Raw genomic sequence first — 13,871 nt, forward strand, 5'->3', positions numbered from 1 at the left:
TTTCTGTGGTATTTGTCTCGCCTGATGATATCCAAGATATTTATACATCTCATTTTCTTTCAAAGGTTCTATTAGTTGTCCATTTTGTAGTTCGTACTGATGTGCATAATATTGTCCTGCGCGTATAGAGTTAATCCTGCATTTATCAACTCCAAAATTCATTCCAATATCATTTGAGAAACATTCAGTAATGTGAGCTAGTTGATCTAATTCTTCTTGGGTTGAAGCATACAGTTTGATGTCATCCATATACATCAGATGATTTTATTATTATTATTATTATCGATCTATCAATATCGGTCGGTCTATTTATAAGATTTCAACAGTTTTGTATAAACATTTATCCATAGTGTTTGATATTCATTCAAAGACAATTGAATATTATGAACTGTTATGTACCTACTAAAATATTATTAAACATTATTGTACTTGCACATAAAATTGTTGATATAAAGTAATATGTTGAATGTTTTTATACAAACAAATTTTTTATCAACTTCCATTGTAATTGTTACGATACCAAAATTTGTTGTGTCTGTTTAAGCATGTCCGTCTATATTTCGAAGGGTTGTGTGGTTGAATCAAAATTTATTTCAGTTATTTTCTTCATACTCAAAAAGTGAAATAAACAACATACCTCTCTGTCCAACGGCTGAACGAGCGTCACCGCCCCAGTTTTCGTGTTCACAGAAAATTTGTCTGTACCCACTAGACCATATTTAATCTGAAAAAGAAACCATATTGATTATTGAGTATTTCTTACACTATCTGAGAACAAAGAGCATGAATCAGGAGATCGCATTAGTCAGTAGTAGCATACATACGAGTATTTCTCTTGTGCTAACATAAATGGTATTCCACATTGTACCTATGTTAAATGTCAGTCAATGTTAAATGTAATAAGAGCAAAAAATTACGTAGTAAGGAAATATTTCTGTTCGATGTTTATTTTAATACATTAATTAAAACGCACTTCTAAAAGAGTTTAGTTGAAAGAATACATGTTTGAGTTTGCTTTTGCATTTCTCGTCCTGAATGTCCTGCAAATTTCTCTTCATGAGTCATAACGGTAACTTCTTTATTATGTCGATAGAATTTGGGGTTTTCTTTATATTTCAGAGATTTATTTCTAATGAAATATACGTCCAAATTTTCCGTATTATTCCAAACTTAATATAGGAACCCTAAGAAGGTTAGGCAAAAGTTAAGTAAGTTAAGTCATACTTACTGGTAGCCCATCTGGGTCTTTCCCCAGCAATGTGTACACCACCTCGCCAACTGGAGTGCTCTCCGATAGGGGCAGGCTGTCCATATCCTGGATAAATATGGGCAGTCCTTTGGGACATCCTGAAATAGTTAATGAAGTATTTAAAATTTAGGAGATTTGCATTAAGTAAATTAACAAAAAGCTGTGAAACACTTAAATGTTTTTTCTATGAGCTGTGTATATACTAGTTGTTCTAATATGAAAGATTATTATGAGACAGTCGTTGTCCATATGGATTGCCACACACTTTAACTCGTAAGACGTATTTTTTGTGTATTTTTTAAAGCTACAAGGCCTCATCTTTCTTCAGGTATGTTATAATTCGTATTGGTACATATAAACAAGAATACTTCAGTAATCCGTTGGTTTTAACCCTCTAGGACGTCCACTGTTGGACATTCTAGATTCTATAGACATTCCCCAAACATTTCCAAAACGATCGATTACCAGCCCTGAGTCCAACGGTTCCCTGCCACTTTAATCAGGTCCTTCTATCTTGTTGAAGGATATCCGACATGGCGTCGTCCTGTACGGGGTCGCCATTGGAGAACCTTTCTGCCCCATCGAAACGGATCGGTTGAGTTCGATTGGCTTTCAGTTCTTGCGTTCGCGTTCATTAGGAGGGACCATGCTACACAAACTTAATTGCATTAAAACATCGAAAACTACAAACAATACTGAGAAAGCCTTACATTTTCTTGACTTCCCCAGTACAATTCACCAATTTAACACTACAATATAGTACATACAACTTGAAATTCCGTTACTCCCGTACATTCGTCAAATGTTAACAATGGACACATTGTGTGGGTGTTAACGTTCGCACTCGCCTCGTGTTAATTTATGTAACTGGTTCTTATGGAGCAAAGCAAAAGATCATGCTCTTATTGACGTTACCGATACAATACTGAGATGATTATAGAATAGAGAAAATTCGGTAATGAAGCGTGTTTTTTTTTTTCTTTTAAATAATTTTCATTGATACTTTAACACTGCAATGTTATTAACGACTAATCGTGTCATTTAAAAATTAAAAAAAAACTAGCTACTTACCTCGGCTCCGTCCGGGTTGAGCCCAGTAAAAATGAAATAGCTTTCTGATGGTATAAGAGTGTTTAGATCAATAAAGTATTCATTAAATTTATTTTAAACGCACAAGAAAGCAAATTTTTACCGTTTGTAATCTCACAACATCAAAAATCTATAAATACCTATAGATTTTACACAGTTCAAACCTTTCGGAAGAACGAACGAAACGTATACGATACGATATGTTTACGATAGAACATATAGGTATGTTATTTTAACAAATAACCAAATTCATTTTTCCTTCATATTAATACTTTTAGTTTATATGTTAGTAATATTACCTGATCGAAAAAACAAAGCTGCCCATAACACGATCGGAAGCCATCTTCTCGCCATATCGTATTATCTGTAACAAAGAAGCATTAATAGATAAACGGTATAATTGAAAGTTACTATATAATGTATTACGTACACATTTATATTACGTATAAAATAGTAATTGTTACACTAGTTTGTGGGAGTCGACCATACTTCGGCACGAATTAGGCCAGCTCGCACATAAAAATGTAACACACAGAAGATTCATGTGAAATCGTAGCTACTATGTTTCGTTCGGTGAGCCGGATGCCCGTATCCTTTTTCTTATCCTTCCCAGTCGTTGCCCTTACTTCCCTCATCAAACCTTGCTTTATTTCACACCTTTTAATGTCGGCAATCCATTTGCAGAGACGAAAGGCCTCTGCATTTGACATAGTAACGCTTATTTATTATTATACCATCAGGCGACCCACCAGCACCTTTGCCGACTATGACATAAAAAAGGCAGCCTATATAATATACAATCTATGTACTTATAAGTAGATAGAGTCAAAACTTATAACCGGTCAAAAACTTAAATGTTTATGGCCGATGTCTTCGTCTTGATTTGTATTAAATAAACTACACTTCAAGATTGATTTGTGTTCAAAAGTGGTTTTTAAACATTAGTCAAAACTTCTTTTAACCTTAACAAATAATGTTTTTAAATAAAAAATACTAATTATCAAACAAATTAGCTAAAATTGGACGACACACAACTAACATGCAAGCAGGTCGTATTATGCTTTCATAAATACAATGTTTTCCGTACTTTATAAAATATGTATTAGCTGATCGCATCGGCTTTGCCCCGAGTTCGTATATAGCATACCTCACTCAGTGATAGAAATCGGTAATGTGGTTTTTACACACATACAAAAATACGAAACTTTTCCCTTTATAACATTACTAGTTGCGCCCAGCGGTTTCACCCGCGTAAGTCCGTATCCCGTAGGAATATCGGGATAAAAATTTGCCCATGTGTTATTCCAGTTGTCAAACTATCTACATAGCAAATTTCATTGCAATCGCGGTTCAGTAGTTTTTGCGTGAAAGAGTAACAAACTCACACACATCCTTACAAACTTTCGCATTTATAATATTAGTAGGAAGTAGGATAAGTAGGATAGTAGTAGGAAGGAAGTAGGATAGTAGGATTAATATTAACAAATTTTTCCTTTTTATATTTATCACACAATCGACTAAGCTGCATAAGGAATGTTGAACGATGTTTTAATTAAATTCGACACGTACCCAAAGGTCATCGTGAGAATAACATCAAATGATCTTCGCCATTTATAAATCAATTGAGATGAGAAGTCTATGATCTATATATGCATATGTACCTACAACTACACCGGAAACATATCATTACTAACCCAGCGTATATATTATTATTATCGATCTTTTATTCCATATGACTTTCATTATATATATTTAGTAACAATAACACTTGGGAATTGTGTAGTTTTTTAAGTCTGAAGAACATTTCAAAATCGGTTTATTAATATTCGAGTTTAGTAAGATAGACGGATGTATAGATGTCTCCTAGTACCTTCTAAATGTAATTTATTAACAGGTTTTTTTGTCATAGTGGGCAACTGGTGGTTCGCCTCAAGAGATGAACACCGCCCACGAACTATCGCAGAGTTAACGCCCCTGCAAATGTAATGCCGCCTTTAAAAAACGGGATATGGAAGATAGGGAGGGGTGAGGAAAAGGGGCTACCCCACTCACCGTACGAAACACAATAGCATGCTTCTATTCCACGCCGGTTTTCATTGGGGGAGTGGTATTTCCCTGGCACGAGCTCGCCCAATTCGTGACGAAGTGTGCTTCTCCCACAATAAAATAGGTAATCATTTCCTAATATTAAAGCGGTGAAATCGCGGGGCATGTCTTACTAGATATGTGTTCAAAATTATTATAAAGTAACTTTCGTTGCTGACCCTCCTAATATTTGCGAGGTCAAGAAACATAATTAATATTTAATATCATAAGACGGCTAACGACTTTAGTTCATGGTAATTTATTTAACAGGGACCTTGTAATAATTGACCCAAAGGTCCGACTAATTAACCTTATCATGACAAATTGCACGCAAAGGTACCTTTGTTACCTAGGTATTATGTGGTTTGGGATGTACTATACTAATAAAGTGAAACTAGAGTTTGTTTATTTGAATGCCCTTATATCTGGAAAAACTGAACTGATTACAAAAATTCTTTCACTGATGTTAGTGTATGAGATCCTCGTGCGTGCGATTAGACAATGGGTATATATGTACCACTGACAGGTGAGGGTGGAAAAACCCAAGGTGGGCTATTTTTCGTATTGTTAGAATATCGGGATAAAAAGTTGCCTATATGTTGTTCCAGTTGTCAGCTGTCTACGTACCAAATTTCATTGCAATCGGTTAAGCATTTTTTGCGTGAAAGAGCAACAAACACACACATCCTTAAAAACTTTCGCATTTATAATATTCGTAATATTAAAGCATATAAAACATTAAAGCATCTGGCAAATTATTATCATATCATTATTTGTGACTACCGAATATTTAAATGACTCTCATAAAAAATCAAACCTTCACCATTCCAATTATAACAAATCGAAACACCTAATAAAAAACATGTAAGAGAACTGAATACGCAGGTGAAATTACTCAATAGTTTGTTCAATTAAACAATTAGCGAGATATCTAATTGACATAAAGTTGGTCAAATTTCGCGCTCTCGCGACTAGTATGTAATGGTCATTAAAATATCACTTCACTCGCATTACGCACACGGTTTTGTTTGCTATTTGTTAAAGATATATTATTCAACTTAGCATGATCAGCATATATATATACATAGAATTTGATCTAAGAGAACTACTGAAAACTATTTACAAAACCTAATGTATTTAAAATTGTATTAGTTGTAAGGAAATGTTATACACGTATTTTCTTTCATCCTTTCTTCTAAATGTCTCAAATCTCTTACAGACTTTTAATATTTTTTGGATCTTCTAGATAGACTTAGACAGGTTTTCGAAGAAACTGCTTATACAATTTCTTCGGAAATCTGTATTTGCATAACAAACTAACATTTCGCTATAAATCCCAACTCTGTTAAAGATAATTTTATTGATATAGGATAGTTTTTTTCACTGAGTTTGTTCAAAGAGAAAGTTTGAAGACAAACAAAGATAAATGTTTGATAGTTAATCTAAACAATTTTTTTATGTTACGAAAAAACTGAAAAAACCGTGTACCTTTTTTTTAATATTAGAGCTACAACTTCCAAAAATTCATCTTCAGCAGCCTTGGAGTAGATGAAGAGATAAGCAGCACCACTCAACGATCGGGATATCCATTGGCGAAAGAAGTTTTGAAATCAAACCAGTAATTCCTGAGATAAGCATGTTCAAACAAACTTGTCACCCTTATTTTATTATAAGTATATATTTTCTACACTAACTGTTCCCTGCTGCTTCGCCTGCGTGTCCACAAACATTGTCATGGTACAAACTTACATCCCTATGAGAGTAGAATTTAACAAAACCCTTTCTTAGCGGATGCCGACATCACAGTGGCTATCTCCATGTAAAATTTTAGCCCAATCAGTCCAGTAGTTTGGTCTGGGCATTAAAGAGACATCTTTGCATTTTATCAAGATAATTTATTTATTACCTATATGTTTCATCATACAGGTATTATGCGTAAAAGAGTATGATGTTATTCAATTCTCACCTAAGTATATCCAGATACATGTAGATCTTGCGAAAGGTAACAAGTAATGATTCTTAAAAAAACATCCATGTTATATGTCACATTTGTAAGCTATTTCTTTGCACGCTAGCGAGTTCAATACACAACAAGAAACGCAATAAACTAGATCTGTGGGAACAATAAAATCGAAAGGTTTGTGCAAGTCGATCGTCTGTATTGTTACAAATTTCATTCTGTGTTGAGAAATGGTTTGTATTTGAGGGCATTGGAATGATATGTTGGACCGGCATCCCAAAAGGTTCTAAATTGGTTTTTTTTTTGTTTTTTTGTGTCATAGCGGGCAACTGAGTTGGTGGTTAGCATGATGAAAACAATCACAGCCGCTCATGAATATTGCCCCGCTTTAGGGCAAAGGGGAAAGGAAGGACGACTGGAAAGAAGGAATAGACTGGGAAGGGTGAGGAAAAGGCAAGGGAGCTGGCACGTCTGATGGTAAGTGTTACCACCGCCTATGAACATTTGGAGAGGCATAAGGTCCATTGCAGACCTTACGCCTCTACAAATGGATTGCCGACTTTTTGGGAAGGGATTAAGAAAGGATTGGCAATAGGAATAAAGGAAAGGACTGGGAAGGGTAAGGAAAAGGATATGGGCCTCCGGCTCCCCCACTCACCGAACGAAACACAGCAGAATGCTATTTCACGCCGGTCTTCTGTGGGGGTGTGGTACTTCCCCGGTGCGAGCTGGCCCAATTCGTGCCGAAGCGTGCTCGACTACCACATATAAAATGCTACTATTTCACGCCGTTTTTTCTGAAAGGGAATTCATGTCATTTGCTCCCATTTTAGCATTTGGAATAGTATGTCTCTCACAGGGATGTCTTTGACCTTTTTTGTAGAAAATAATTATTTAGTTACATTGTTAAAAATGGACAATATTGATTAAGTATGTCTAATTATATTCTAGATTGATCTAAAAAGAGGTAAATTTGTGAGTTTATGAATTTATTGAGTGATAATGTCTGGATCTGCTGAGTCAATTTATAAATTACTAGCTAAGCCCCGCGGTTTCACCCGCGTAAGTCCGTATCCCGTAGGAATATCGGGATAAAAAGTTGCCTACATGTTATTCCAGTTGTCCAGCTGTCTACGTACCAAATTTCATTGCAATTCGTTTAATAGTTTTTGCGTGAAAGAGCAACAAACACACACACACCCTCACAAACCGTCGCATTTCTAATATTAGTAGGAAGTAGGATAGTAGGATTAGTAGGATTACAAATCAAGAGCTAAAGAAATATAAATTATACACACTCAACACACAGTTCATTATTACACGCTAGTAAAGAAAATCAATCTGAATTTCCTTAATCTCAAGACTCGATCTTAGTTCAATATAGGTATTATTACGGGACCTACATCCAGGATATCCCGTTTTTTGAAGTCACGGGAACTCGGTAGCCGAGCCGTTAGCGCTTCACCAGCCACAGTAATGTAATTTAACCGACCGACACCTGGGTACAGTTATCTTGACTCCCCACAGCGTAAGTACGTAGGTTTAGTAACGTTATTCGAATAACTTTTGTGGTTATTTATACTGGTACAATTTGTTCTTGCGTTGTACTTATTATAGGTAATATAAAACGTATTGCTAAGCGTCAAGATCAAGAACGGCTCGACCGATTCGGCTAAATTTTTTTAACAGTTAATAACATATTTATATGCTTCAAATGTATCTTATGTTAATACACTTTATATTACTTGCGGTCTATATAATAAAGTCCATTCATAATACTTATTAAATTCTACTATATAAATGCGAAAGTTTTTAAGGATGTGTGTGAGTTTGTTGCTCTTTCACGCAAAAACTACTGAACCGATTGCAATGAAATTTGGTACGTAGATAGCTGGATAACTGGAATAACATATAGGCAACTTTTTATCCCGATAATCCTACGGGATACGGACTTACGCGGGTGAAACCGCGGGGCGCAGCTAGTAATTAATAAACTACGTTAGGCTCGAAACAATGAAAAGTTTATACAAAAATAGTAGTGGCTTAAATGCAAACTAAATCGAAGATGTTATCCATAACTCATAATCTACCTACGTACATATATAACAAAATAAAGAAGAATAAAATAAACAGAAGAAAGAAATAAACAAATAAGATGTAAAATTACGATAAATATTTGCGGAAACATTTTCGTAAATTATATAGTCAATTAGTTCAGACAGTAGGTCATTTATATATACCTACGTATAAGCTAGACGTTACCTCATATAAAGTAAGACAACATTAGCGTAACATTACTCAACCGCCAATCATTTACATTAATTAAATATAAAATTAACATAATCATATGTTCTGAATTAATATCTTTTAGCTACAAATCTGTAGTTTTTATAATAGTTGGTGATTACTCATAATTATCCGCTTATGAATTATGGTTGTTTTCTCTCTCCGTATAAAGACGTACGTCTTGATAAGATTATATTCTTTTAATCGCAAAGCACTGACTGACAGATCTATCAACGCACAGCCGAAACTCGTGAAGTTATTGTATTGTCACCGTTCCTACTATATCCTACTAATATTATAAATGCGAAAGTTTGTAAAGATGTGTGTGTGTTTGTTACTCTTTCACGCAAAAAACTGAACAGATTGCAATGAAATTTGGTACGTAGATAGCTGGACAACTGGATTAACATATAGGCAACTTTTTATCCCGATGTTCCTACGGGATACGGACTTACGCAGATGAAATCGCATCGCGCACCTAGTCCTTTATAAGTGTACAAAGTTTGAATTAAATATGTCAATTGAAAATACGTTAAAATCACGAATATAAGAGTCGATCACACACAAACATACAGGTGACTATAAAAGCGTGCTAAAAACTCGTATAACATGTCAACCTGTATGTTGCGAAAAACGACACAGTTACAAAGACATTGTGAATTATACATTACTTGAAATGCATAGGTACAACGTTGTGGTAAACGAGCGATCGCGCAATGTAGTGCGTTCATTGTGAGAGTCACGAGATAGTGGGAAAAAGCACGCGTTCTAATACAAATCTACAAAACTTTTTTTGTCCTGATTTAATGATCATAAAAATAAGATAATCGAATATTAATTTACAAATTTATAACGTTACATTATCTGCAATGCGATTTAAATATAAATCAATGAATGGAACCAAAGAACCAAAGAATACAAAAAATTTTTCGACTTGGGAACATGTCTCGATTTAAATAGGACGAACCGTTTTATTGAGAACTAGTTGTTCGCCCCGGCTTCGCCGATGGTACATATATAGCCAATGTCACTCAGTAAAGTTGCAGGTTACCAATGATGAAAGAATCTGAAATCGGTCCAGGTATTTTTGCGTGAAAACGTTACAAACAAAAATACAACAGTGTCCTATTTATGACATTCTTGTAGATATAGGCTGACAATTAGAATCTGTACAGAAACACGAATTACGTTACAAATATATAAAAAAATACGTGATAATAAACCGGTTTGTTTGTTCAAAGATCACGTTCGCTATTGAATCACAAAACTCAATCAGACGCAATTTTATTAAATCACAGTCGTTATATAAACTGTCGTATTATTTCATTGTATTGTTTCGAAACATTTTACTGTTTCATTTGCCCTCAAATATAACACCAGTGTTGTGCTAGAACCCATGGCGTATAAAGAAACATTACATTACGCCAAATTAAATTCCCTTCAATTGCGAGTCCAAGAGATTTTTTTAAAAGCTGACACTATCAAAGTTTGTAAATAACCTTATCCCTCTAATTTGAGATTTTATCTTTACTCGGGTACAAACTTGCAAGGTTACCGGCTATGTAACAATGTCGCTTTCTGCCGACTGTGTGTTTGTATGCTTAAATCATTAAATTACGCAACAGATTCTGATAGGTTTTCTTAAATAGATAGATTGATTCAAGAGAAAGGTTTATATACATGTAACATAACATTCAGAAAACTTTTACGAATTTAATGCGTGCGCAGCCACGGGCAATAGCTAGTTAACAATAAAATAGCATTTATATAACTATTCACTAGTTGCAATTTCACCCATGTCGTACATCATTATATAAACACAAACATAAAATATACATATTTTCGTTCAAACAAAAACAAAACCAACTCCTCAACTATATTATTAGATTCATTCAGAGCAACATTTACAAGATGTTAGTACCAACTACGAAATTTAATTACTTAGATGAAAATTTAAGTTGTTATAAATAAATAAGTCTATTATTAAATTAGGACATTTTCAAGTCATGGAGCGTCATTCGCTTCCCCACTCACCATAAAATGAAAATATCTTGAAGGAGCTTAAGTCATAACTATGGAGAAGTCAAGATTTTTCCGTTACCGGCTCGTAATAAAAACTAATCTATGTTTTATCGCAGATTGCGTAAGGAATCTCGCAGTCGGCTACCGGAGTATAGTTAGGGGGCTGGTTGTATAATATTTTATTTATTTATCATAACTTTGCTAAATAATTTTTATGCATTTTAGCCCGTTGTGTTAAATCAAAGTGGATCTACGACCTTATTAAAAAAAGGAATGTTTATTCAATAAATGTTTCACATTCGAAAAGGCATTCCGACAATATCATGACATTACTACGCCAATTGTAATTGACGTTAAAGTTACTAATTAGATATTTTTTGGCTTATTTAACAGATAGACCTACCAATTGGTCGAGGCTTACTAATGTTGAATCACATCCACATGAGATAATATACTTTTAAAACAAAAAAACTAAACAAATCAAATTGTCAGAAATTGCATTGGGACCGAATGGGAGGCACCAGTTTTCAATAAAAAAGAATTTCTGGTAAGATTCTGTCAGATAAGTAACAAACCCAAAAAATATAGTCCAATTTAAAAGCTTTTCTCTTTCGGTTGAATAATTGACCATTCCGATTTAATTCAAAAACATTTTAAATAGAATACATATTGCTAGCTCTCAAACTACAATTCAATACGACATTTTTCCATCTTTGAATAAATTACACTACAATCATGTCAATGTACCAAGAAATACTAGTAACTGGTGGCAGGTTTCCATGTAGACAACATAATGTAAAGCATAAGAAGGTCACTACAGTTAAAATAGGATTATAAAGTAATATTTTTGGTTTCATCGTGCATATTTGATGTATATTTGACACAACTATTGGATCGATTTCAAAAATTTTTTCACCATTTGAAAGTTGTATCTTCACTTAGTGACATAGGCTACAATATACAATAGTACAAGCATTATGATGACTCAGCGGTTTAGATCTTTCACTCCACTGTAGATAGTTAAAAATTAGACACGTAAAAAAATACGATTAAAGATTTATATTTGTATTCCATCAATACTTTTACTTATTTATAATTATAAATACTGGTGATGACCAGATGTTTCATTTTTACAGATTCTGGCATTTAGTACACATAACAAGTAGGCCATTAAGGTGGTAGTTTATGAGTTAAGCTCACACAAAAAGCCCGGCCTCTAAATGATGAAATAGCGTATAAGGATTTAGATAAACTTATTAGAATTATTGTGGAATTTACGACAAAACACTTGGCCGTTGTAGTGGATTACGACGTAAACTCAAATACCTCAAAATTTAAATGTTAACATAACCCAAATAAAGTTTGGATACATTTAAAATCGGTGATCCTTTTTCTAGAAAATTATACAAGTAAAAGAGAGTAGGAGTCATCCTACTAATATTATAAAGGCGAAAGTTTGTAAGGATGTCTGTGTGTTTGTTGCTCTTTCACGCAAAAACTACTGAACCGATTGCAATGAAATTCGGTACATAGACAGCTGGACAACTGGAATAACATAAAGGCTACTTTTCGGGATACGGACTTACGCGGGTGAAACCGCGGGGCGCAGCTAGTAAATCATAAATGGAAAATGATGACGGAAGCGGAAATGTAAGGTTTCATCTCTATAAAATAAATTGTCTGGAAACCAAGACATATAATAGTACTTATTATATATACGTGTCAAACGTACACCGTTTTTCATAGTCGGTTAATCAGTGCTATTATAATTACAATAAAACAAAGGTGATCCAAGATGTGATCACCTTTGCTCATCACCGTAATGTGCAACTGTACTGTGTAATATATGCCCACGAAGAATGGCTAAGATCCTGGGAACCAGGTCAATTGACGCGACCTTCGTTTTCGTGTGAAACATAACTAAAATAAATATTTTTTAAATTCTGAATTAAGAAAACACTGAGGCCAAGTTTTTCTATGGCAAAGCAGTTTGCAAAGCATCCGAAATATCAAAAATCTTGTGAAATAATGTTGGTGAGAACCAGAGAATTATTCGCTAAACTATTCGCTATAACAACGCACAATATTTATTCATTCAATTAGACTTCTAGAAACACTTTTTAATCGTCATAACATAGTTTTAACTAAAAACATAACATTTTATTTTGTTTGATTTTACGCGAGTATTATACGTTTAGAAATTAAACGGATTTTAAACGCGATTTATTCATTATATTATTAACCCGATGTTTCGAACACTTGACAGTCTCCCCATTTAGAAGTCTTTAATTTCTAAAAACATAATTGTAATTTGTTTGGCATTATTAGAGAATATAATTTATTATAAGTTCATTCAATATAATAACACTATTAAATTAAATTCATTAATTACTCTGCTTCTTAAACTATTTTTCTACGCATACAAATATATTCAGATATTTTAAAATCATAGTTGTGAAATGAAGAAAGTAGCATAAAATATGTAATTTCATTAGGTTTTTTCATGTAGTTAGTTGGCTATAGCATTTACGAGTAATTTCTTCTTCTAATTAATCACGAACAAATGCACAGTTGTAGTATTAATAGATAGATAACATCTCTCATGACTGCATAATACTATAGGCTTTTGACCTCAACTTCCATATTTATACATTTAATAAATTTACGTTGTTCGAGGGTTAAAATAAATCATGCAAATTTGAATTAAATGTCATGGTCATTAGAATTGTATTTTGCATGCAAATAAGCGAGCGGATTTGCTGTCCTGTTGGGTTTTAGAAATAATGACTGTATTGTTATTGTGTGAGACAAATATGGTAATGAGAAAGAGGCAAAGCGATAAGTTTTCGTATTGCATGCAATATGTGATGAAATTAATACCAATCTTATGGCGAGGTTGTTAAGGATAATTATTGAATGTTTTCAAAGATGTAAATTAATCACAAAATAAACCTTTTTAGTTAATCATATGTCAAACTTCTTCCTACTTCTTTCTTCTAAAATCCTATTTCAGTCATAATATTAAATATTTTTTTGTCTTTTTAAATTATTCTCTACTATTAATATGACCCAATTCTGTCGAAACCCCGACTCTTACTGAATATAACACGTCTGTAAAGCTAGAAAGGTCAAGTCGGCAGAATCACTCGAATTATATCTCAAAATTTAGTGCTCATTTAG

The 13,871-nt window shown here is 33.7% G+C and overlaps 1 protein-coding gene across 1 annotated transcript in view; it reads right to left on the bottom strand.

The window, feature by feature from the left end:
- Nucleotides 1-13,871, bottom strand: part of LOC119836973 (cadherin-87A-like) — a 45,795-nt gene that overhangs the window by 24,399 nt on the left and 7,525 nt on the right. Inside the window, exons 2-4 of the mRNA XM_038362451.1 lie at nucleotides 2,638-2,702; nucleotides 1,229-1,347; nucleotides 638-724 (exon numbers count right to left, since the gene is read on the bottom strand). Coding sequence (XP_038218379.1) covers nucleotides 638-724; nucleotides 1,229-1,347; nucleotides 2,638-2,692 — 261 coding nt within the window. The 5' untranslated portion in view covers nucleotides 2,693-2,702. The remainder of the gene's footprint in view (nucleotides 1-637; nucleotides 725-1,228; nucleotides 1,348-2,637; nucleotides 2,703-13,871) is intronic.

Source organism: Zerene cesonia, chromosome 3 (genome assembly GCF_012273895.1).
Source record: "Zerene cesonia ecotype Mississippi chromosome 3, Zerene_cesonia_1.1, whole genome shotgun sequence".
Lineage (NCBI taxonomy): Eukaryota > Metazoa > Arthropoda > Insecta > Lepidoptera > Pieridae > Zerene > Zerene cesonia.